Source organism: Watersipora subatra, chromosome 4, assembly GCF_963576615.1.
Source record: "Watersipora subatra chromosome 4, tzWatSuba1.1, whole genome shotgun sequence".
NCBI classification, from domain to species: domain Eukaryota; kingdom Metazoa; phylum Bryozoa; class Gymnolaemata; order Cheilostomatida; family Watersiporidae; genus Watersipora; species Watersipora subatra.
The window spans coordinates 7,903,146-7,929,655 of record NC_088711.1 but is presented as its reverse complement, the minus strand read 5'-3'; the positions used below and the strand labels follow the sequence as shown (position 1 = coordinate 7,929,655).

At 37.7% G+C, this 26,510-nt stretch overlaps 1 protein-coding gene across 2 annotated transcripts; it reads right to left on the bottom strand.

Annotated features, from left to right (window-relative positions):
* Window positions 1-387: 387 nt before the first annotated feature.
* Window positions 388-15,736, bottom strand: LOC137393948 (uncharacterized protein C1orf87-like). 2 transcript variants are annotated; one of them, XM_068080662.1, is made up of 12 exons: window positions 15,547-15,736; window positions 14,757-14,869; window positions 14,487-14,556; window positions 13,932-14,246; window positions 13,223-13,341; window positions 12,459-12,542; window positions 9,854-10,016; window positions 5,549-5,646; window positions 4,982-5,143; window positions 3,792-4,089; window positions 2,397-2,478; window positions 388-940 (listed from the first exon to the last, which is right to left on the bottom strand). In XM_068080662.1, the coding sequence occupies exons 1-12, from the start codon at window positions 15,562-15,564 to the stop codon at window positions 774-776; spliced, it is 1,689 nt and encodes a 562-aa protein (XP_067936763.1). In that variant the 5' UTR covers window positions 15,565-15,736; the 3' UTR covers window positions 388-773. The 2 variants fall into 2 exon arrangements, with proteins under 2 accessions (XP_067936763.1, XP_067936761.1); XM_068080660.1 differs by having other exon boundaries at window positions 14,499-14,556.
* Between the last annotated feature and the right edge of the window lie 10,774 nt (window positions 15,737-26,510).

The window sequence follows — 26,510 nt, the reverse complement described above, 5'->3', positions numbered from 1 at the left end:
TTCTATCCGCTTGATCGCTGTAAATATTTTTGCATTTCGTTGAGTTGAGGCTTGAACCAGCTCTGAGAACATGTCAAAGTATCAACTGAAAGCCTTACAATTCTTGAATTAATCAATCTCCTTCAATTGCAAATTGCATTAGACAATTTTGCACCCTCAATTGGCAGCGCCGCTTTGCATGGAGAACAATTAGCCACTTATTGGACAGCGAACCTAGTAAACATTCAATAGTTTCGTAACTTCATGAAAAAGAAACGGGTTCAAGCTGTCAAATAATCCTGAGGCTATTCGATAACCTTGATAGAGCAGGGATTACAGGTAGTACAATGTACTAATAGAAATTTAAACCTTTCAAACAGGTAATATATTGGACTTGAAACGTGTTACTTTAAAAAAGTAGTATATATAACAAACACATTTATAAATAAAATATTTAAACATCTTATCTGAAATGAAACAATATGCTACTTGAGTTTGATGGACGGATTAAAAAATAATATAAGATATAATGATGTCATTATAACAGAAGTGCTATAACACCTTCAACACCGCTACACAAGACGGTCTAAAATATACAGACGCACTGGATCACATTTTTTATGATAAATAATTATTTAAATTAAAAGTAACATATATTGCTGATAATATCACTATACAATGTAATATATAAAAGTATCATACTGAGATCTTAAGGACGAGCTGAAGTGAGGCAAGCGAATGGGCTCAACCTAAACTCAACAAAATTAGAGTCAGACCAGGGCTACAGACAGCTATCATTGCACTGTCTGTAAAATTTCCTTTAAAATAGAATCAATGCTAGTGCCTTGGGCAGTCGAGGATGACTTTAGAGAATCTTCCAGGACGTCTTTTGGTATACTTAGACCATAAATGTCATTATACTCTGTCAGCAACCACCTACATTCATCTGGTTTGAGCATTCCTTCAAAAAGAAAGACAACCAAAGTTAGCTTAAATTTAAAGTTTAGGCTAACTTTTAAAACACACATTAAATTTTAATCTCAGCTATTATTTGAGAACTTCATGCCGGCATTTTGAGTTGAAAAATGAAGCACACGTCAGCTGATTGTATCTTATCAGACTTGAATCAGCAGAGGAATGGACTATCAAACATAAAATGACACCCATTCTTCTCAAATACAACAACTATTAAAAACATATCCGCTGTAAGTGAGATGGAAATACCATCTATCATACTGTTCTAAGAACAAAATTAGAAAACTTTATAATGATAATAAATACATATTCTATGATAAATGCCTCGGATAAGTGGTTGATACATTGCTCACATAAATAAAAGAAGCTTAGATGCTGTCTTTGCAGAGAAGACAATTCCATAACATTTTAACAAGAGCGCTTCACACGCAATATTTACCCATAAAGCATCAACCCGCGCAGTATTCACCCACACAGTATTCACCCCCACAGTACCTACCTACACAGTATCCACCTACACAGCATCCACCCGCACAGTATCCACCCCACAATATCTACCCACAGAATATCCACCCACACAATATCCACCTACACAGTGTCTATCCATTCAGTATCCACCTACACAATATCCATCCGCCCTATATCTATTCACACAGTATCCATCTGCACAGTATCTATTTACACAGTATCCACCCCCACAGTATTTACCGCCACAGTATCTTTTCACACAGTATCCACCTACACAGTATCCAACCGCACCATATCCACCCACACACGTGACTCGAGCAGGCCTACATATTATAGTAGTCAAAGATGTAACAACATTCACTAACAGAAAATCTGGAAATGTTTGTGGTACATGATAGGCAAGAACTGACAACTCCGACATAAATCCAATTGAAGGGCATAAGACAGTTTCTACTCTGACCTCTCCAGAGTGAATAAGCAGATTAGGAAAATTTAAAAGACATCATGAATTTGACTAAACAACTAGTCTTGTGAGACTAACAGCAACTAGAGATCAACAGAGAATACTTAGAGAAACTGCTTCACTTTTTTAATAACCAAAATACAGTTTTTTGGCTTCTCTTCTCATTGCTACGACTTTTGAGATTCAGCCAAACAGTTTTTCCATTTATCTCTATTAGCAAAAGTTTGTCTTCTAAGTTAAAGTAAATGCAATATTGATGAGCAGCTCAGATATGGATATTGCGGCTTGCAGTTTCGAGATGTGAACCAAAATGTGAAGGCTTATTGCATTGCTTACGTTCGAGTGAATAATACCTACACTTACTAAGGATCTTACCAACATAAACCCCAAGATGTTGCAATCATTTACTTCGCAGCTAGTCAGCAGCATAGAAAAGTAAAACAGAAATGTGCAATGAATGCTCTAGTTTGCTACAACAACAATGCCGTTTGGTCAAATTATTAAAACTCACCATTTTTGTCGAGGTCACTTCTGTACAAAGCTTGAGCGAGCTTACCAAATCGGTCGAGCCATGACACATCGTTCTCATCATCCTATAAAATAACTACACGTGCTAACCAGGTAACAAAACATTGAGTAACAACCGCACTTACTAGCCAAGCAACAAATCAACTGACACATGACAAGTGTCAAATACACCATCTTTTAACATATTTTATGAGAGGGTAAGGAGAGAGGAAAATGAAGAATGAGAGAGAAAGATAAGAAAGAATAAGAGGAGCAAAGAAAAAGATACAAGTGTGAGATGGAAGTTAGAAAAAGGAAGAAACCTGGAATAAACAAAACCAACTCAGCTAGTTCAAAATACATGAAAATCTAGTCAAGTCCAAATATTAATACATAGAATCTTCTCCTTTGAGAAATAAAGAAGATAGAGAGACTAAAGAGAGAGATAAAAAGCAAGAGGGAGATGATAAGAGAAAACTATGAAGGGAAATTGAAAAGTAAGGCGTGATGAGGTGATGTCAAAAAGTGGTCAGAACAGGAAAAAAGGGAAAAAGAAATTGGAGGATGGAGAAAAAAGAGGAAGGAATGATGACACAGTTACCCTATACATAGATTAATCTCAAAACAGTCAACAAACTACTGCAATACCTCTGTATTGAGACTTACGATTAAACTGGAAAAATGCCGAATGCAATAAAACTAAAGAGTTTAACAACAAGAAGCAGAAGGAGGAAGCAGGAGGAAGTAGAAGGAAGCAGGATGAGACAGAAGGAGGAAGCAGAAGGATGAAACAGAAGGAAGAAGCAGAAGGAGGAAGCAGAAGGAAGAAACAGAAGGAGGAAGCAGAAGGAAACAGAAGGAGGAAGCAGAAGGAAGTAGAAGGAGGAAGTAGAAGGAGGAAGCAGGATGAGACAGCAGGAGGAAGCAGAAGGATGAAACAGAAAGAAGAAGCAGAAGGAGGAAGCAGAAAGAAGAAACAGAAGGAGGAAGCAAAAGGAGGAAGCAGAAGGAGGAAGCAGAAGGAGGAAGCAGAAGGATGAAGCAGAAGGATGAAGCAAGAGGAGGAAGCATAAGAAGGAAGCAGAAGGAGGAAGCATAAGGAGGAAGCAGAAGGAAGAAGCAGGAGGAAGCAGAAGGAAGAAGCAGGAGTAAGCAGAAGGATGAAGCAGAAGGAGGAAGCATAAGAAGGAAGCAGAAAGAGGAAGCATAAAGAGGAAGCATAAGGAGGAAGCAGAAGGAAGAAGCAGAAGAAAACTAGTCATCAAATAATCAAGCTCAAAGTCAGTCAAGTAACACCAACGAAAAAGGTTTTGTACAGGCACCAACTACTAACTGGCAGTACAGTCTGTCTATCAGTCTCTAGTACTCGCAGACTGTATCGTGCTAATGCGTATCCTACCTGAAGACGCTTGGGTAGAAGAACATCTGGAGAGACAAGATTTTCGGTCTGTACAGCATCTGAGTGCATCTGCTTCCCTTCAGACCTTGGCTGATTGCTGGCTGACGCCACTTTGCTGCCATACGCTTGCTGACTGATTGACATGTATGACTGCGCAGACTGAGCTTTTGGAGTAATGGGATTTTCCCTCGAATCTCTCACAGACTTTGAACTGTGAACTGGATTTGCATCACCGCTATTGTGCTGACCCGCTGTGACAGGAGCGCCTGGTTCGCTGTATGGCACTCTTGGATTGTGTCTGAACAGAACAATATAACAACCATCTGCATCAACCCTTTGAATATCATGTCCATCATAGTATCATAGTATCATTCAGAGTTTATTCAAAATTGAGATAGGTGTAACTAGAAGGTTCCTTTGGTTCTTTGTCATAGAACAACTACTAACATGAAAATAGTCTCAAGTTGTCATAGGTCCAATGCTGAGCGAGTGAACAACTCCATAAATGAGTGCTGCATCTCAACTTCTATTCTTTAATTACCAAAACAGTTTGTAATTACATTTACTGAGTTGAGTTTTGTACTGTAAGTGCCCCTCAAACTGCTCTCCCTCTATTTGAAGAAAATATATTCCAATTTCACTTTACTAGTAGCACCACATATATTAAGACATGATTTCGTAATGCGGATGTGGAGTTGTGCCCACGTTGAGCTACTGTGCGATAAGTGTTTCAATGAACATTTGCATGTTGTGGATATACGCGGGCGCTTTGTTAAAAAAGAGAATGATCTCTTTTCTAGAGTTAATCTAGCAAAGAGTGGTTAGAATATACTAACCACTCTCTGTTAGTGGTGTAAATATTCTAACTACAGTCTAGCTTAACAGTAGTTAGAATATTTACACTGCTGGTGTGTACATGAAGTGTAATATCAACCAATCATTCATGTAGAGTGTTTCGTAAAATCATTTGACATTACGAATTTTCGTGAAATCATTCGACAATTGTCGAAAATGTATATGAAACACCACCGTTTCTATAAAATATAAGAAAAATTTAGGCCTAAAATTAGGATGCGTCCTATATACAGTTACAGTTTTTTCCATAATTTTTGGGGTAAAATATCTACTGTGTCCTATACATGGTATCGTCCTATACGGAGGTATTTACAGTAAGTGGTAAAACAGCTTACTTGTAGGTAGAGGGAGGTTCAGACTGACCGAAGTCAGGTCGTGGCCAGGAATCTTTTGGTTCTGGCAGTTTTTTAACATATTCATGAGGTTGTTTGCTGGTGATAGCGAGACCAGTCCCCGTTGGCTGGATTTTCTCCAAAAAGTCTATGAAGTCTGACCACCTGATTAACAATAAACATCGCTGTGGTATAACAAACATACAACTTTGAACATCGCTGTGGTAACAAACATAGAACTCTGAACATCGCTATGATAACAAACATACAACTTTGAACATCGCTGTGGTAACAAACATACAACTTTGAACATCGCTGTGATGGTGTGATGGTGTGATTGGGTAATAGGAGATCAGACCATCTATGAAGAATTATGTTCCTGAGAATAATGTCAATTAAAACTGTACTTTATCAAGGCTGCCTCAAGCAATTTGCAATATCATTGTCAGACTGAGGGAACTAACTGACACACTCGACTATGACACTCTGGCTATAATCAAACTAGTTGCTCAAATTACTGATTAAAGTGAAGACAAAATGAGCCTATGAGAGTCCTGAGTGCAGACTCACCTGTACTGTCCATCACCTGTAGTACGACACCTGTCAAGTACATGGTTTATTACTGACTCCTGAAGAGGCACTCTATTTCTGTAGCAGATTTCTTTTATCTATAAGATAAGACAACCTGATGATAAATTCATATTCCCACTGTTGTGATCAGTAATTGCAGAGAGGATCAAAGATGCTCAGCCGATGGTATCAGTGAAAGACATGGATGAAGTATGTCACTTTGGACTGGGTTGCATTCACCAGACAAGCATCTGCAATCCCCAAACAGTGATGGCTAAGTTATCTAGAGACAAGAGAAATTGCGTCTGTCCCACAATGCATAAGTTCGAAGGCTGGGGAGTTATAGCAAAACACAACTCAAATTGCAATAACTTAGGCCTACACTAGATGAAATTAAAATTAGCTCCGTTCATATGTTTTCATTATTTTCACTTTTTATTTTTATCAGTTTTATATTTTTACTTACGAGAATGTTCTGAGAAATTATGAAAGTTGTGTTGGAAAGTACTTCATACGTCAAAACAAGTATTTGCTAAAATTTTAATTGTACGTTGAAAGATCCATATGCAGAGGTGATCATAAGGCAAGGTTTGACAGTACAGTGCTGTACACCAACATACTACATTTATGTAAAGCAATTATAGGAACAGCCTTAATGACAACACGAGAGTAATTAGTAGAGTGTATTTTGAAAAAATCAAAATAAGTTTGTTAAATTTTTTATAACATAATGCTGCTAACGCTAACTTTGTGATTATGCGCTTGTTTTTGTGTATAATATCTAATTCAATTTAACACAAGATTTACATCTATATAAATAAATCTCAGTGTTTCTTGTTCGTCTGTCCAGTTTTAGCGATAAAGTTTTAGGAGCAACAACCTGCATCACGGAGGATTTGAACTCTGAACCTCTAAGTTTGCAGACCAGAGAGCTAATCCACCACACTACGTTGTCCTTGCCATACTATGGTATAATAGGGTACACACATATACACCGCTTCTACAAATTACTCTGGCATGCTTCAAGTTCATGATTGCTTTATAAATTATTATGCGTAACGTAACAAGCTAGTTGCAGATGTACATGTAGGACCCGGCTCTTATTCTAGTAAGTTGCTAGCTTTACTAGCTTAAGTTACTCAAATTCATTGGGTAACTTTTATTACATTCGGCATTCAACCAGTTATTTATAAATCAAAGCTTTGTTAGAACGAAAAAAATTAACATTTACATATTGTGTCTGTTAAAAATAAGAAAGTACGTATGTGTAGGAAATTCAAAATTGTATTTCATTCTTTTAAATGGAACCAATCTAACAGGTGATGGTAAATCTTTCTTCAAAAATGTAGGTGCTGCCAAGAGACATCTCACATCTTAACAAACTACTGAAATGGCTAGATTTGTGATAGATTTGCGAAAACTAAGGTAACGGATGCCAAAAAGCAAAGAAATATGTCATATATCGTTCAGTGAAAGACTTGTGACAGACGTGTGGATTAAATTGAAAGATAAGTTGTAAAAGGCTAGAGTAGTTATTACATGTACTCCAGAATGGTACACTTGACGAGATGTTGAAAACTTATCTATCAGGAAATTGGGTACATGATAAGCATTCACTTATTCCTATGCATATACTTCCCATGCTGCTTACAGCAATATGTAATTACTTATATTAAAAACTTTTGAATGAATAAAACATTTTAGCATACAAAAAATCATGGCAAAAACTGTCGTTTCTCCTATAATTGTCGGATACACACAATTAGAATCTGAATGTTTCATGTCTACACGATAACTAACCCTTATGGGTAGGGAATCCAGAGGCACCCTAAATATGAAGAATGTACAGTGGTGTGCATAAACTTGGAATCACCAGTTAAATCTTCAAATATGTATGTTTATATGCTGTTGTCTAAGAAATTCTTTGGAGTCAAGTGCCTCAACCCCATCAATATATATATCATTTGAAAGGGAAAATTCTGAAGAACAAGATGATGCCAAATATTTGAAAATATTCTCAGATTTTTATCGCTGGGGGTGGATCTACCGAAAGGCAGACTTATTGCAGGCTATGAATGTTGTTAGTGAAAATTGATAAAATAGGATACAAACAAACTCTTTTATACAAATTCGTGGCCCTGAAAAGGGCCGTTGGGTTATTGTTGGTCTTCAGAAGGACTGGTAAAGTGTCTTGAACTGAGCATCAGTATTTTATTGGCCAGCCCTTGTTCTTGATCACCATCTGACTCCGTCGAGGCATGCTGTTTACCAACTTTCTGAGCTCGTCAGGAGTGATGATGTGATGCCAAGCATGAATAATCTTCTCTATGAGCTCCCGTTTTGTCTTTGGTTTATCTTTGCTGACTATCACACCAATACGCTGCCAAAGATTTTCAATGGGATTCAGGTCAGGGCTTTGTGCTGGCCAGTCTATTACCCTCACATTACTTCTGGTCATCCACTCCTTGACTCTCTTGGCAGGGTGCGGTTGTCATCCTGGTAGTACCAGGGTTGGTCGTTGCTGGTGAACAGGCTCCGAGCACTTGGAAGCATGACATCTTCCATGGTCTTGATGTATTTGTCTCCATTCATCATGCCTTCACAAATGGAGAGTCTTCCCACACCAAAAGCTGTCATGCAACCCCATACCATGACTCCAGTAGGGTGCTTGATGGTTGGTAGCGTACAAGCCGGGCTGTACTCCTCTCCAGGTCGTCTCCTCACATAACAATTTCCAGAGTGGTTTTGGATGGTAAATGTTGACTCATCACTGAACAAGACCCTTTGCCATTGGGCTGTTGTCCAGAACCGTTTATCTTTAGCCCACTCTAGACGCTTTCGCTGTTTCTCAGAAACTAAGGGCTTGCGCCTTGCCTTGCAGCCTTTCAAACCATTTGCAAGCAGTCTTTTTCGCACTGTACTGGGGTGAATCTCAATATCTCTGTTGTCCTTGATCTCCTTACAAAGTTGAGTACTGTTCAGATGTCTGTCAGCGAGGGATCTTCGTACCAGGTACCGATCTTCACGGATAGTCGTCTTCTTGGGTCGTCCAGCAGAGTAGGTGGGTTTAAGACTGCCATTGGAGGTCCAAGTTTTGATTGCTGTGTAGACTGCCTTCTGAGAACAACCAACTTCCGCAGCTATCTGTCTTTGGGTCTTTTGCTGTTTGTGAAGGTGCAGAATGATGGCTCTTCTCTCTGTAGATAACACTTTAGGCATGGTAAAGTTCAAAGCCAAACTGAGTTCAAAGTTAAACTGAGAATGAATAAGACTTCAAGTGTCCTGCTTTAAATATGCAACAGTCAGCAAATTGCATAACTGAAATGCCATCATGATGGGATTTAGGATATTTCACTTTCTTTGAAATTTGACAAGCAGTAAACTTTCTCAGCTGGGAAGGTTTGTGCTAACCTGTTATAACCAGATTACGTACAAGACCAGATAAAATTGCTAATCTGTTTAATAGGATTAATATAAATCACTCAGAAATGATTGTGTTAAATTAATCAATGCATTGTTTGAAAGCACATCTTCTGCTGATCAGATTGATATATAATATCTGGCATGGCATCATAATTGGCAGGAAAATAGAAAGCAAATGGAAGATCCATTCGATATAGAGTGAACAAAACAATGTGATTCCAAGTTTATGCACACCACTGTATGTCTACAACAACATAGAGCCGGGTGTGAAAGGGCATTGCATGCTTTTATGTGGCTATAAATAAGCTTAAGATGTTCCTTTCTGGCCAATTCTAAGGGTTATAAACTGCAATAAATAGAAACATCGAACAAATTTTGACCTTTGTTAACTCTATGAATGATATGACTCATCGTTGGACTTGTCTTACACTGTTATTATACTGATCATCCATACTGACCTATAAGTAAGTCCTAGACAAGAGAAAGGTGCCAAGCAATTTGAAAGCCACAAGCCTGTAAAAAAACACCTCTTATTTTATTACTGCAACGTTTATTTTGACCGAAACCATTCATATTGCAAACCTTATTACCATCCCACAAAAGCTCATGGGCAGAGGGTTAGGGGACAAGGCATACCTCACCATGAGAGAGGGAGTCTGTGTAGTCTGGGGCACAGAGCGTTAGAGAAAGGCATACCTCGCCGTGAGAGAGGGAGTCTCTGTGTAGCCTGGGGTACAGAGCCTTAGGGAACAAGGCATACCTTGCCATGAGAGAGGGAGTCTGTGTAGCCTGGGGCACAGGGCGTTAGGAAACAAGGCATACGTCGCCGTGAGGGAGGGAGTCTGTGTAGCCTGAGGCACAGAGTGTTAGAGAAAGGCATACCTCGCCGTGAGAGAGGGAGTCTCTGTGTAGTCTGTCAGCCATGCTAAACTGATTCCGTAGTTTCTCTATATCCAATGGAAACTCTCCAAGTGAGAGCTGATCAGTAACCAATCGAATAAGCTTCCCTTGCGCTCCTGCGACTTCATCTGATGGCCTCGGAGCCCTGTTGCAGTAGTTGAGACGTGTTAATGAGTTATACTACATAGACTCAGATTCATAGATCAAGGCAGCATACTAGACTCTATCTAGACCAACAAGGGCCCAACCTACAGATCATTCAACTAGATACTGCTCAGCTATCCATAAGGTAAATTGCATGCAACACATAAGGTAGAAACTGTGATCAACCAGTTAGTAAGACTGATCAGAGTCGTACACATGTATACTGTTGGATACAAACAAACATAGGCAAATAGCTATACACAGGCAAATAGCTATACACAGCTATACACAGGCAAACAGCTATACACAGCTATACAGTTATACATACGTATACAACCATGCAAAGGTATACAACCATACATAGGTATACAGTTATACATAGGAATACAGCCATATATTGGTGTACTTATACCTGTAAATATGCAGAAATATGCAAACATACAGCTATCCACAGGTATACAACCCTGCATAAGTATACATCTATAAATAAGTATACACTTATAAATAAATATAAAGCCATACACAGATATAACTAAATACTGACATACAAGGCTATCGTTCCAAGATTCATTTTCTTTATTAAAGCCATCGCATGTTGAAACAAGTGTTCTTACACATGTCCATTGTATTCTGTTTAATTTGTTACAGAGCAAAAAACAGTTTTTAGTTCAAAATGATTTGGGGCCACTGCTCATAAGGGGTGTTAGAACCAAAGAAGGAGTTTCGTGAATGAAAACGATACCAAATAATTTTGTGATACTACGAGCTGCTGAGAAAAGGCGAAAAATATAATTGTACATACATGTATATTCACTGTACAAGAATTCAGTTTAAGAGTTTTTTGATCACACCTAATTATGTTCATGCAATGCTGGCTCATACACTATCCACACACTTTTCTTTCTATAAGTATATTAAAATACGAATTATTAACATGCATTTTCCAAAAAATTAAGAATATTGTAATTACTTTTAAAATTGTGTCCTACTACGGTAATTTGAACAACTCCTGGTAAAATATTTACTTCTAATTGATATCAATTTCCTAACTAATGCATTTCCTTATAGAAATCGGTCCCAGTATTTCAGCTAAACAAAATACCCAAAAAATTAGGATTTTAGAATTTTTGGAAAATTTTCAGAATTTTTTTATCAAAAAAGTAGCATAAATGTCATATTTTGACTAATAAATGGCAAAAAAGCCACTTTTTGAGAAAAAATCTGATTTTTTTAGCCTGCACTTTTGCAAAAATTTGTTTATCGTATTTGTTTGAAAATTACTAGAATAAAAAGTAGAAATTCAAGTTGCATTTTTCATGTATATCTGCTTGTTATAAATAGTGTAATGTTTGGAGGCTACAATAACCTAATGCTCTGTGTATGTTAAATGTTTTATAGGATTCAACCACAGACCGTCGATAAAGTAACAATCATGTCAGTCGCAGAATGGGAAAGTCACATGTATGTGATAACTTCAAGTCTATGGCTACGCATGGAACTGAATGAAAGTTAACCCCATATCGTATTCCATGATAAATATTCTTCGATATTTTGTCATGTGTACCCTTCTAGGTTACACAAAAATGAGGCCATATACTACTGCACATAGTAGCATAGGCTATCTAGCTATACTACCGTATCGAGGTATATAGCCAAATAGCCTACGCTTCTACAATAGGACGTAATTGCAGAGTGCGAATTGGGCAGAGCTCCTAGGAAACTCTCAATCAGTCATTCAGCTAGCAAGTGTCAATTTTGTAGGTCTTTCATCATTTAACTTGATGATTGTGTATGTAAACGAGCTCAGCTATTTGAGCCATGAATAAATTGAATGTGACAGAGGCAGCAGGTGCCTGATTATCAATACAAGCATAGCAACCACTCGAGCTATCACCAGAGAAGAAATACCACACTTGAGACAAGGCAACAATAGCAATCAATATTATCATAGTAGCATTAGATTGGGTTTGTGTAAAAAATCATTTGCTAGTCTATTTGAATGCCTTTAGACTATATAGACAGCTTCAAGGTCAATAGCCGGCAGCGAAGGTGAAGCGCTGATTGCGAAGATGCATATCATTGCACTGTACAGCTTGTGTTTCATTAGAATAATGCGCACAATGACCTGATGACACGAGTCACTCTTTCGATAAAGAAACAGGATTAAACAAGACTGGCAGCAAGAAACTGGCAGCAAGTGTATTGTGTGCTTTTTATTGCATGCAATATCGCTTTACATACCAAAATAACAGAAAATATTTCACCAAATACAGAGGTATGAGCAAAATGTGTCTTCGAAATGAGGGAACCTTTGCTTATAGCCAACCGACACTACAGCAGTAAGCACTGCCGGCTGCCTTCCAGGCAGCGATAACATTGCCTAAACGGAAGTGTTGTGAGTTTAAACTGTATATGAGCTAACAGTAAACCAGTGCAGACTTACCGTGTGTTGATGGAAAGGAAGTCCAGATTGGAGTTTTGTTTCTCACTGGTCTGAGCAAAGTACTGGGGGTCCTTCCTTGAATTGCTACAACCAGGGAGCAAACAGTGGCAGTAGTTCATATGCAAAGGGAATCAAATGCTATTTACGCAATAACTAACAGTATCCCGTGACACAGCAACTAAAACAACCCTTAAATGTATGTACCGTACTTTTTGGACTATAAACCGCACCCCTATATAAGCCGCATCTGCTTTATTTTTCAAAAAACGATAATAAACCAATACATAAGCCGCACCTTTGTATAGGCCGCAGAACTCAGGACGGTGCTTTTTAACACGGCGGCAACTTTCCTGTTTAAAACGGAACATTGCCTAACGGCACTGTTTCGTATTAACCGACGCTTTTTAACCTAGTGCCTAACAGAACAGTACTGTTAGGCATTGTTTCGTATTTTCTTTCACCGCTAAAGGCGCACTAACCGGAGCTTCTGGTTAATGCGCCCTAGCAATGAAAGAACAAGCCACAGAATAGCCGCACCCTTATATAAGCCGCATGGCTCAAATCATCAGAAAAAAGTAGCGGCTAATAGTCCGAAAGGTACGGTACCTCATTTTAAGTTCATGACTATAATAGCATATGAACAGCATCAATCCCAGTTCTATTAGGCAGCAATAATAAAGCTTGGCCTCAAATTACAAACTTTGTTATTCCAGCAACTGACGGAGTCGACTGAAGGACTACAGCGAGTGCCATCTGATACTCACTTGAGTTTTATGGCTGAAGCGAGCAGGGAGAGAAGTCGCTCATAGTTAACATAGCCCGGTCTCTCCACCGTAACAAACATACAGGAGGCGGTCCGCAGGTCATCCTTAGAAAGATTCACCTAATAACAGTCCTCTACTATTAGTACACACAGAACATTTACATGTAATAGCACTTAAAGAATGCATTACAAAGCACACTGTTTCTCGATGTAAGGAATAATAATAAATTCTATATTATAGTCAAGTCATTAGCCGCTACTAAAACAATAAATACAATGCGCTGCCTAATGTGTATAGAGTGGACCGAGTGTTGACACTGAGGAGCCACAAAGCTAGAAATGTACATAATTTGCAATGCAGTACATACACATGGGTTAGAATACCTATGCAATGTTTTTTGAATCTCATGAGCTGAATTGAAGCCTGTCCACCCTAACATTGACACCGACACTATGCAACTACATATGATGGAAATTTAGGCAACTCTTTCCAAAGTTAGGAATAAACAGCTGCACTAGTCTGAATGAAACATAAACAAACAATGAGACCACAAATTAGCTATTGTGATCGTCTCTCAAATCAGTGTTTTAAATTCCTGATAACCGTGTTCACTCTTCAGGTAGAACAGACAATATAATGGACTAAAGAGATCTCACGCAAAATCAAGATGAAACTCGCCAAAAAAGGATATAAACCTTCACCTCCCTACCTGGTGTGTCTGAAGAACGGAAGCTATATCTGAGTACTTAGCCCAGCCAGTGAGCTCTGGATCATGAGCTGAAGAGAGATCATTGTATATCTGCTTAAGTATATCCATGCTATGAGAACTGTTTAAGACAGAGCCGACGCTTCTCATCAGCTCTATCTCATCGACTTTGCTCAGCACGAGGGGCTGGGTGGGCAGAGGAGTTGACACCGGTAAGTCGGTACGCTGGGATAGATCGCTGTTCCGAGGAGACAGAATGGGAGGGAGGACAGAGTGACTAGTCCAAGTATTTCTCTTCTCCGAGCTTGATCTGTTACTCTGAAATATCAGCCCTAATTAACCTGTTGCTCTGCAATAGCACTTCAATTTTTTTCAATTTACACTTAAATTCATCATTAGTTAAACTAGAAATATATAAATGATGAAAATGAACTCCAAGAGTGAAATACTTCCAATTAGTCTGAAGAATGACATCCAGAAACATAACAACATGCTATGAGCAGTATAACGTTTCTGAGACAAAATATTAACACTATAAAAGATAACATAGCAAAAGACTTCACTACTCACTCCTCCTGATGATGGAAGGGACGGGGGACCAGGAGCCTCAGGTCTACGATCAATAGGCCTGTAACCAGCAAGTTCATCTATTTACTTCATTGCGATGTCAAAGTGACACAAGTAGACATGCGGATAATCGGTTTCATGTCAGATCGGAATAAAGTATGATGCCATTCACCTTTCACATGTATAATAAATATCTCTGTACCCATTATATGACAACCATGACAAAGATATAATACATGTAACTCGCTCATCTTTACTAACCTTTGAGAATAGTCCGGAACATAGGTCTGTTTGCCACCAATAATCTTGAGTCGGTACTCGGGGGTGAATGATGTGTCATACGGCGCAGCAGACTCCATCTTACCACTAAGAATCTAACAAATGAACACGAATATTCCTTATCAGCTCAACTATAACGCACCGACTCGCCACTTCAAGTCGCTGTTTGTATGTAACAAGAGTGGTTACTAGGCATTTGTAGAGATAATCCCGGCTACAATAGCAGACAATAACGGGCAAACAATAAATCTTTTAGTCTACCTCCAATGGCTTTGTCATCCTTTTAGGATCTCCGACAATGAATTCGACCTCCTGGAAGCTACGCGCAAAATTGGAGCTGCTCACTTCTAGACAATTATTTGAGTAAGGTACACATATGTGGATATCTCAGCTCTACTGATATGGCATGCAAGTATTAACTGATAGAAACAGAATACGCTATGAAGCTTGGCAATATCTGTCACTACTTTGACAGCAAGCTGATTGGTTTATGATGTCACTAACAACACAAGTATCTTATATACCATATAAATCTTTTAATATCTATATTAACGTGACACTGTTTGGTCGATCCCACTATAAAATAAAACATTCTATAACAAACTTTAAAGTTAATGACAAACTCAAACAAAAGCTTACATTTTATACTATCAGTAAAACAAATTTCGGAATAAACTTGGTTTAGCTTGATAAAAAGCTAGACCTCGACTGATTAAACATAAACCGCTCTATCAACGATGAAAGTGTTTATAAGATGTTTCAATCAACTTACTTCCTGTCTAGAATGCATGTTTCCTCCTGATCTGATGATCTACCACTAAAAGGTGAAGATATCCTTGATCGTCCAGCCACTGTTCTACCCCTCAGGGTTCTATATAGAGAAGTATACTGAATTGACATCACAAGTAGAATAGGTACATGTATAAACAGAGATCACTTATAGTTGTTATTCTGTAGCAGAGATTGAGATTCTGTCGGCTAACACGAATACTGAAATGAGAAGCTATTTGAGTTTATCCAGGAAGACCTGGAAAACAGCAGAGAGAGGTCAAAAATGTTGTTTCAACATACATGTGAAAAAAGAGGACTATAATGTTTGGTTGTGAGAAAGTATGGGAGGCATGGCATACATTTTTTTCCCATTATTGCAACAATTAAATGCTATGACTGACTCCGCGCTGCACAGAAATAGACACACATATCGCGAAGCATCAGAATAGCCCTTGGGCCAACATAACACAGCTCTTGACACGGATAAAATATGTAAATTACGGTAAAGTCGGGCACACATACTTATCAGTGCCTTTACCTGTGATTTATTGTAAGACTCAAGGTTGTAAACAAATATGAATCACAGTCCCTATGAACATATCTGCTCCCTATTTTAAGTCATTACAGTTCTGTCAGTAGCAAAATGTAATATAACTTCATGCTTGGCTTAATTTTATGGTTAACTGTTTGAACAGTAAATTAGAGGTGGAACGAGACACGAGACGTCTCGAGTATCGACCTGTCTCGTCTCGTATCGGTCTCGTCTCGACTTAACTATTGCCAAACTCGAGACAGGAAATAGAACTAAAGCGCCTGCGCACGGTTGTTATAACATGGCTTCTTGCGGTAGCAACAACTCCATATATTGTAATGGATTGCGGGCAACTGCCTTTAAAGTTATACGCGGTCCGTTACTACCCGTTGCTACTGATTATGTTGGCCACTGAGTCTAATCATGTAGTCCGGACAACGGCCCTGTTACTTTTTAGTTCGGTTCTGTGTCCTTAAAACAGATACCGGGTCGTATCTAATTACTCTTCGGATAATCCAATTTAATAAATTAGACTTTTGCTGGTAAAATATCTGTATTTTATCGTATCGTGTCTAAACACCAACTGCCCATCATAAAATTCGGGCCTCTTTTACGTATATATTACCAATCGCGGGTAAAACTTGCCCGGACACAGAGAAACGAACGAAAGGCCGTGTCGACCATAGTCCGTGTTCGGTTAACAATGACGTTTGTTAGCTCAATGTAAGAATATACATGTGCATCACGGGTACTCCGAGCGTTGCGATAGGCGACGGTGAGAAAAAAGAGATAACTTCTTTTTGAGAAAAAGAAGAGTTCTCTCTTTTTTCTCACCGTCGCCTATCGCAACGCTCGGAGTGCCCGTGATGTGCATGTATACAGTAATTAATATAATTTCATGAGTACAATTTAAATATAATTCACATACTACAGCTAATACACAAACAAAACTTAACATTAATGAAACGATAAGAATGAAAGTGTTATCGTGTGTTCTTTTAGTTGCGGTATTTCTTTGTAGAGCGACGGCTATCGGTTTCATTACATTAAAAAGTAAGAACTATTCAATAGATAGTAAAAATATACATGTACAAAGCAATATGTTTATAATAATTATGATCAATCAAGCTCAAAATTCTTAGAATATATAACTTCGGTATTTTAGAGCTGTTTGTGTCACTTTTGTTTACAAAAACTACATGCATATCACTATTAAAATGTTGTATTTAAATCGTTTACACCAGGTGAAAATTCAATTTAAAAAGAGTTTTATTAATTTTATATATACCAAGTAGCTAGTACTTGTGTAGTGAAATCATCACCAAATGCTCATTATTTTACTGTCTCGTGTCTCGAGTCTCGAATTTTTACAAGACAGTGTCTCGAGTCTCGTCTCGAGCTTAAAAAACCTGTCTCGTTCCACCTCTACAGTAAATAACTAAAAAATTACTTATTGATTATATTGATTAAGTGATAAACAGCGAGTCTGAGTCACGTTATGGAAAAATATCAGTTGTCAAATCGCGACTTACGATTGATTACCTTGTCATAAAAAATATTTGAGTAAACATTGTATTAACATAAAAAATAAAACATTCTGAACACCGTTTTTTACAAACGATGTTCAGAATGTATCAAAATGTTACAATATTGTAAGAAGTAAATAACTGATTGAAATTAAAAACAAATTCAAAATAATAAAAAATATGTAAAACCTCATTTCACATAAATCATATCTAGAGGGAATTGGAGTAAATTACACCGCATATTCTTAACCCTCACTATATCACTGAACTTATACCTTGTTGAACCGACACACGCTTTCACTTGTCTGTAAAGTAACAACATACACCTCCTTTTATTAACACCCAGTTAAAGTATTCTATACATAGTATTATATAATACATTTGTTTTAATATTTACTTATTTGTAATTACTTGAAATACTTATACTTGCCTAAACAAGTCTAGAATAAACTAAAGCAAATGCAGTGCTTATAAGAACATTTGTTCCAACATTAGACAGCTTTTACCTACAAAGCGAATATCAGAAGAATGTGGCTATAAGCGAATGTCAGAGGTTGACTGTATACCAATACTATAATCCCTAATGTCAATACAATATGACTTGTGGTGCTAAGTTATCTACTTTTGTTGAAGATAATAAAATGACTGTCGAGTGACTAGACTCTACCGCTCTTATTTACTTTAAAACTAAATATTCTATCCTACCTAGTCATTTCTACTAATAGCACGAATGTATTATTACAAGGTATTTACGGTGACACACTAAATATTCACTATGTGACTATTTACGTGACCAATATGCAACTTTCCCATGTATACCATACAATACAGCTACATGTACATTGAATAGATGACATTGCAATAGAGTTTACACCCTCCATTCTTACTCATTGAGGTTATTTGTGTTTCTGTTTCTTAAAATATTATATTTATTAGCTTAGATATAAGTAAAGCATAAACCACTTTTGTACTGTAAACAAGAAAACTGGTCATGATTGTAGATGTAATCGAGATGATAGCAGTAATATTGAACCAAGGGTGGCTAGAAATTAGATAGGAAGGAAAGAGGCTAAGTGAAATGGTTTCGGGTTAGATTGGTCATGTCACGATTATCAAATTTGTCAAAGTCGTGTTTGTCAAAAAGAGTCTCTTGAAGCGATGTATAACAGCTATAGCCACAAATTCTGTTCACTATACTACTATGAACACATATTACTATATGTTCAATGTTCTGCATAGCGTAAGAGTATTGTGAAACAGTGTATGTCATAGGCAGAGGCATCAAAAGGGTAGTTGGATGAGCATAAATTGAACTCAATCATTTTGAAAAATAGTTACCGTAAAACCTCTAATCGAACGCCACCTCTAGTTGACCGCCACTACGAGAGACGGGTTGAAAATAGAGCCCCATGGCGTTCAATTAGAGGTTTTACGGTATCTACAAAAGACTCACAGTTGCTTTCCCATAAATAACAAAAAGCATAACTCAAGTGACACTTGAACTACTGGCACTAATAAGAATCGACTGCTATGTTATGTTTCTTTATCACTTTTAATATTGTCCTTCACCATTATTACAGCCACAAGTCTAAATACCAACTTTCAATATAAAAGGGAACATCAAACTGAGGATAATTAAACTCATATAAGCAGTTGCATGATACAATGCGTGCGCGACAACACCCACATAAAATAGGCTTCAAAGCAATAAATTAGGATCTTGTAAAAGTGACCCTTTCTGAATACCTTTTTGCCGACATTAAAAATGTTTTGAAAACAAAGTTTATGTGCAGAATGCTAGGCTACACCATGTTTTATGTAGTATGGCCCTTAAGTTATAGCGACTTTCCGTGTGACCATGACCATTTTGCTATAGTCCACTATTCAAAGGGCTAAATTACTATGATTCCATTTGAACTAAATGGTAATTTTTATGATTTTTTATTAAGGCCTTCCTAGTTTGACAGATTTTCCTCAGTAGGAAAATATCAAGGCACATTTTGATTGTTGCATAGTGTTGATGAGATGCATGTTGATAAGATGCATCTTAAGTCTCATTTGTTAGTCAGCAGTGTTGTATACTTTCTGTTTGTAATACTTTCTTTGGTTATTATTGTAGTTCCTTGTGAGTGGACCTTCTTGGTAGAAAAGAAAATTAAAATGCTAACAGCTACTAAACTACTAACAATCTAATCTTCATTCGAACTAAACCTTAACAAGAAAGCGTATCACAAACATGTGCCTCGAGTGAACTACTGAACCAAACGCTATTAACATTGACTATGAAGACATACAAGAAAAAAAAACATACATGCAATATGAGTATCCGTGGAGACTTTCTTGCTCCAAAACCGATCCAGGATGGGTCTGATCTATCCAACCAGTGGACTAGATTCAAAGAAGAGTTTGAGCTCTTTCTAGCAGAGGCAGAGAAGTCAACAGCTGATGACAAAGTCAAGGTGGCTGTAGTGCTCAGATGTATTGGCCCTAGAGGCAATGATATCTTCAAGTCATTCAACTTCACAGGAGGAAAATCAAAGAACAAAATGAAAGATGTCATAGAGAAAATTGATGCTTTCTGTAACTGTAGTACTAACAAAATAGTGAAGAGACACCAGCTACTATCAACTAAGCAGAACACTCTAAAATAGATGAGTATGTAACTGCACTACATAACATAGCTCGTGAATGCATGCTTGAAGGTATGTATGAAGATTTCATGTTACAAGCACTTTCTCTCGGTATAAATGATGACAAACTCAAAGAGAATGCTATTTGACGATGCTGGTGGAGATAATGACTTAGGGCTGGAACAGGCCATCAAGAAATGTCGCATAGTTGAGACAACAAAGAACGATATGGCAGAAATCCAGACCAATGAGTCAGTGCAGTTTGTCTCAACAAAACAACACAAGCAAGCAAAGTCACCTACCACTCAACAGAATGAAGATGATCAAAGGTCCGCTCGAATCATAAAGCCTACAAACAAGAGCGCTTGTGGAAACTGTAGACTAATGCTGGGCATGAGTACTTATTGGCCAACGAGTTTAGACTCATCCTCTTCCGTTTTTCGAGTATCGGGTTTGTTGATACGGGTTTTATGTCTAACATTTTTAAACAGCAGACATATTTTAAGTTTTACAATGCAATTATAATTTTATTCAATTTATTTGTTTTTTACTGTTTTTTAACGGCCGATATTCGTGCTCACAGCTTTAACCCTTTGAAGTTTGAACCCCAAGTGTCAGTTTTCAGGCATTGCATAGGGTGTGTCAGAATCTCTATCGGCCAAAATTCCGGCATTCACATGACTTTGTTTACAAAAGCCGTTTCTAAGTAACAGTGTAAACCAATCAAATTAACCTTTGCACAAGATATTAGATCAGAAATTTCACTTCAACTTGTAAGTTTTCAAATATTTTTACCTATTTCCTTTAATTTAATAACAAATTTTTTTAGAACGATATCGTGAAAAAATTGACAGGACTCAATTGTTGGTAGGTCATGAATGACTGTGATACAAATAAAGAACTTTATAGTGCTAATTAACTATTTTTTAGTATATTTTGAGTCATAAAATAATGATAAACATGTGCTGAATGGATATGATGCTATTGTAAACGTTTTTATGAGATCTTTTTAAATCATGCAAACTTTCATAGTTTTAGCCCGAATAATGGTAAAGTATTGTTTTTTTTCTGTTTGATGACGTTGGCTCTGGGTTGCCCGACATTTTTACTAGTATTTCACCAAATATCATTGTATTATGAGCACGCTCAGATATATATAATAAAAGTTTAAAAACTTCAGAACGTTGAACAGATTGCTCAGGGTTACTGACGCGCATTGACAAAAAAGGTCAGGGTTCAAAGTGTTAACAGGCGGGTTAGTAAACACTGTTTAGAGCGCAGGGCACAATAGACTGAGTTTTGGTCCACTCTACTCGATGGATCTAAGTAACAAAACCCGAACTCGCAAATCAAAACCGGAACCCGCAAGATCAAAATACTCAAAATCTCTATTACCCAAGACTCGAGAGAAGATAAACCCGCGAGTCCAACGAGTTTTCTTACTTGTGCCCAGCACTAAGTGCGGACAATCACATCCGCCTCGGAAATGTCTAGCTTTCGGTCAGCAGTGTCACACATGTAAAAAATACAACCACTGGAAGCCTCAATGCAGGTCAAAATGACAAGCGAATGTTGTTGAAGATGATATAGATGACTCAGATGACTACTTACTGTGTATTCAAGTTGTCAGGAAGAACAGGAAACTGCTAATTGCAATTAGAGCACAGGTTGGTGACAGCCACAAACTCCCTATGTTTCAAGTAGATACTGGAGCTTCTTGTAATATTCTCAATTATGCTGATTATGTTGATCTTGGAAAGCCTAGATTGGATAAAACCCAGGTAAAACTTCGTCAATTTGATGGAACAACAACAAGAGCCCTTGGATGACTCAACGTGGAAGTAGCAGAGAAGACGCTATACTTTTCGGTCCACAAAACTAGAAATCACAGTCTATTGTCACTTGATGCCTCCCTAAAGTTGGGACTGATCTCTGTCAACGATTAATGAGTAAATCTTGTCTGCAATGCTGATCTGGATGACAATGTGGAAAGTTATAAGGATGTGTTTGATGGTATTGACTGCTTACCAGGTGAATACCAGATAGAGATAAAAGAAGACTCAGTTCCTCGACAGTATTACAATAGAAAAACTCCTTTTTCCACGCAGGCTGATCACAAAACAAGCTAGTGTCTTACACCAAGAAAGGAATATTGTAAGGTTGACTATTCAAAAGAATGGATCAGTAACAACGTGGCAGTGAGAAAACCATATGGGACACTAAGAATATGTATAGACTTGTCAAACTTGAAAAGAGAAACCATTTTCCCATGCCAACACTGGATCATGTTCTCAGTGAGCTAGATTGAGCAAGTCTTTTCACTATGTGATACTAAAGATGGGTTTCTTCAGGTAAAACTCAGTGATGAATCCAGTGATCTAATTACTTTCTGGACACCTTTCGGGAAGTAAAAATGGCTCAGGATGGCATTTGGATTGTCTTCTCGTCCTGAAGAGTTGCAGAGAAGATTATGTGGTGCACTCGATGGCTTAAGTGGAGTAACAGTTGTGGCTGATGATATACTGATATCTGGCAGAGGAGCTACACAGGAAGAAACACTGCAGGAAAACAATCAGAAGTTGGAGATGTTGTTGACTAGAGAACAGAAAGTTAGCTTGAAACTCAACAAAGACAAATGCAAGTTTCTGACGGATACCCTACCCTATATTGGACATGTCATTACAAAGATCGAAGCCATAGGTGAAATGAAACCACCCACAAACTGTGAAGAAGTCAGACGTTTTTTGGGCATGTGAACTATCTAGCGAAATTCATTCCAAACTGTTCAGCAGAATGCAAGCTACTACGAAGACTGATTGGTGTCTGACAAAGAATTTGTGTGGGGTGTTGACCAAATTAATTTTTTTATAGCTTCTTAACCTTCTTAACTTAAACTTAATTCTCAACTGAAAAGGTTAATAACTTGCAATATTAATACTTGCACCCTCAAATACTTAGGTCAATCAGCTTGTAGTAGTACAGACAGATGCAAGCACAGAAGGCCTCGGAGCTGTTCTTCTTTGAGATGATATGCCTATCTGTAATGGATCTAGAAGCCTCACAGCCAGTACAAAGCACTATGCACCCATGGAACTTGAGCTACTTGCCATGGTTTATGGATTGCAGAAATTTGACCAGTATGCCTTTGGGAACCTTAATGTTACAGTGCATACCGATCACAAATCACTAGAATCCATCTTTCAGAAACCATTCCACAAAGCTCCGAGACAACTACAACCTATGCTGTTGGCACTTTAGCGCTATCCTCTCAAGTGTTATATAAACCTGGAACTGAGCAAGTCGTTGAAGATATGCTATCAAGAGCACCTACAGGGGCTGCAGAGAAGGAAGTGTCAGATATTCACCATCAATCAGTTGAAGTCATTCATGTTAGACTTCACAGCAGAAACTATCGGGGAAGATCTTCCAGTATCTGAACAAAAAATACTATAGGATTCAACAGGAAACAGAAAAAGACCCAGAACTAACCGTAGTACAGAAATTAGTGATGACAGGATGGCCACAGAAGTTGACAGATCTACCGGAATCGGCTAAGCTATACCATTCATACCGAAATGAATCAGCAGTGCTTGACGGCATCCTCTACAAAAGTGCTCGACTTGTTGTACCCACACAGATGAGACCAGAGATCTTAGAAAAACTTCACAGTAGTCACCAAGGCACTGCTGCAACTATGGGAAGAGCGAAAAATGCTATATTCTAGCCACATATGGCAGATGACATACGAGTTCAAACAGAGAAATGTGTTACCTGTGCATTAGATGTCCCTGCACAACCATAAGATTCTCTCCGCAATCATGACATACCTAATAAAGTCTGGAGCAAAATTCGTATGGACATCTTGACTCACAAAAACAAAGACTATCTAATCCTGGTAGATTATTACTCGGATTTCTTCGAATGTGAGATTCTTAAAGATTTACAATCCAGAACAATCATCAAGGCTTATGAAAAGACATTTGCAAGACATGGAATCCCACATCAGCTACAATTTGATAACGGTGTGCAATTCACATCAACAGAGTTTAGCAAATATTGGAAATTTGCACATACCACCTCTTTTCCAGGTCATCAGCAGCCTAATGGGACAGCAGAAACAGCGGTTAAGATTATTAAAAGGTTTATGAGACGAGCAGAGGATCCATACTTGACTCTCTTAGAATACCATAAATACCCCAACTGCTAGAATGGACACATCACCTGCTCAGAGAATGTTTGGTTATGCTACCAGGTCAATTCTACCAACAAATAGTGCCACTCAGGCCAGCGTCTTACAGCAAAAATTCAGACCTAAGTTAGATATCCAAAAGCACTATAACAAATCGGCATGAGACCTGCCCAGCCTTTTCATAGGAAGTTCTGTGTTGCTGAGAGACTTTCAGTCACAAAAGATCATGACGTCCTTGGAGATCCATCAAGAGTTACAAGGATCAAGTGGCAGCAAAATGAAGTGGTAGATCAGCTGTCAGATAGATCCTATATATATTATAGCCAATGACCAAACCCAAAGCACTGTAAAGAAAAATACAATAGACTTGAAACCACTCACAATAGACAGAAACCCTAATCTGCCAAGTAAATCTGATGTCACATTCAATTCTGATGATCAGTTGCCAGTGGCGCAAGGAAACACCATTAATACACCAGAAAATGTTCCAGCATCGCCCATATATGACACAGCTTATGATGATCAACATAAGAACTCTAGCCAGTATGCCAAAAAGTCTGTAACTGTTTCCAAGTATAGCTCTCAATCTATCAAGCTATCTATTAAGTTCAGAAACTGAGATGTACTAGAATCAGACGTATATAGACAATGCTAGCTAAACAGTACTCTTAAATACATATGCATCAGTTTTGACTATGGCTGTAGAAACGGATGGTTTTCACTACGCTGAATTTGTGTTTATCCGTTATACTGTTTTCAGAATCTGTTGTTTTTTATTCCTGTTTTTTTAAATTTAAAGTAAAAGAGATGTTGATAAGATGCATGTTAGTTCATCTTAAGTCTGATTTGTTAGTCAACTTTGTTGTAACTGATTTGTTGTATACTTTGTTTGTAATACTCTATTTTGTTATTATCGTAGTTCCCTGTGAGTAGACATTTGATAAAAGAGAACATTAAAATGCTAACCGCTACTAAACTCCTAACGATCTAATCTTCATCAAAACTAAACCTTAACAAAAAAACATATCACAAACATATAACATCAGGCCAGCAACAATTATGCCAAAGATTTTGTTAACATGTTTAGATAACACAATAACCATAACCATCGAAGTGATGCTTGTAAATAGACAGCATGAATCCCTTGTTTTTGTCATTGGAGTGCAAACTATAGTAGGCTATGTATATATTGCTCAATAGCACTAGATCAGTCAATGAATTCTACTAACAAAAACCTTTTGCAAAATATCGAAAGCAAGTAAATTTTTTTCATTTACCAAAATACTATAACAAATTTTAATTGTTTGACATATTGACATTTGAAAAAGCTATTATGGCGAAGACCAAGGATAGTAAGACAACGCGATCTGCACAGATCCTCACCTCTCGCAAAAACTATTACGAGATAATAAAGGGTATGCAAAGATAAATACAACGTTAATATATGTAATAAGAGGTAACTATGAAATTGTCTAGTTGCAATAAACAAAGACAATGTTACTTGGTTTTTGAAACAATGCACCAGCCCGCATAAGCCAACCAAACTCGTCTCTAAGGCGTGCTGTTTTACGTTCGACCTTGATACAGCGTGCGATTCTAAAACATATTTCAGCATAATAATGCGAGCTCCTAACGCGTTACCATTAATTGTTACCTAAATAGTATGGCTCTTAAAGTCTAACCACGCTATTGGTCTATATTCTCAACAATGTTATTTATTGGCTTGGTGCTTCAGGAGCAACTTACGGTATTTCCAAAGAAACAACAACTCCTTACATGGTGTCGATGTAATGTATTTAGTGCTCTGTCCAACTGCAATGTATTCTCGAGCCATTTCCAATTATTTCTACATACGACTGATTTAGTTATGACGTAGTTTTAGTTTACATACAAGTACTCTTCCATCTCCGAGCTTTCTCAAAATCTTTTGCAAGTGAAGAGCTGTTGAGACAACACTTTCATTCACGTGAGTCTAATCAATGATATACAGCCCAAACAAGTGGGGGCTGTATATCATTGGTCTAATGCTGGGTAAAAAGACCTATACCTTGTGTTACCTATTATAACCTTTTATATGCTTATTAATCC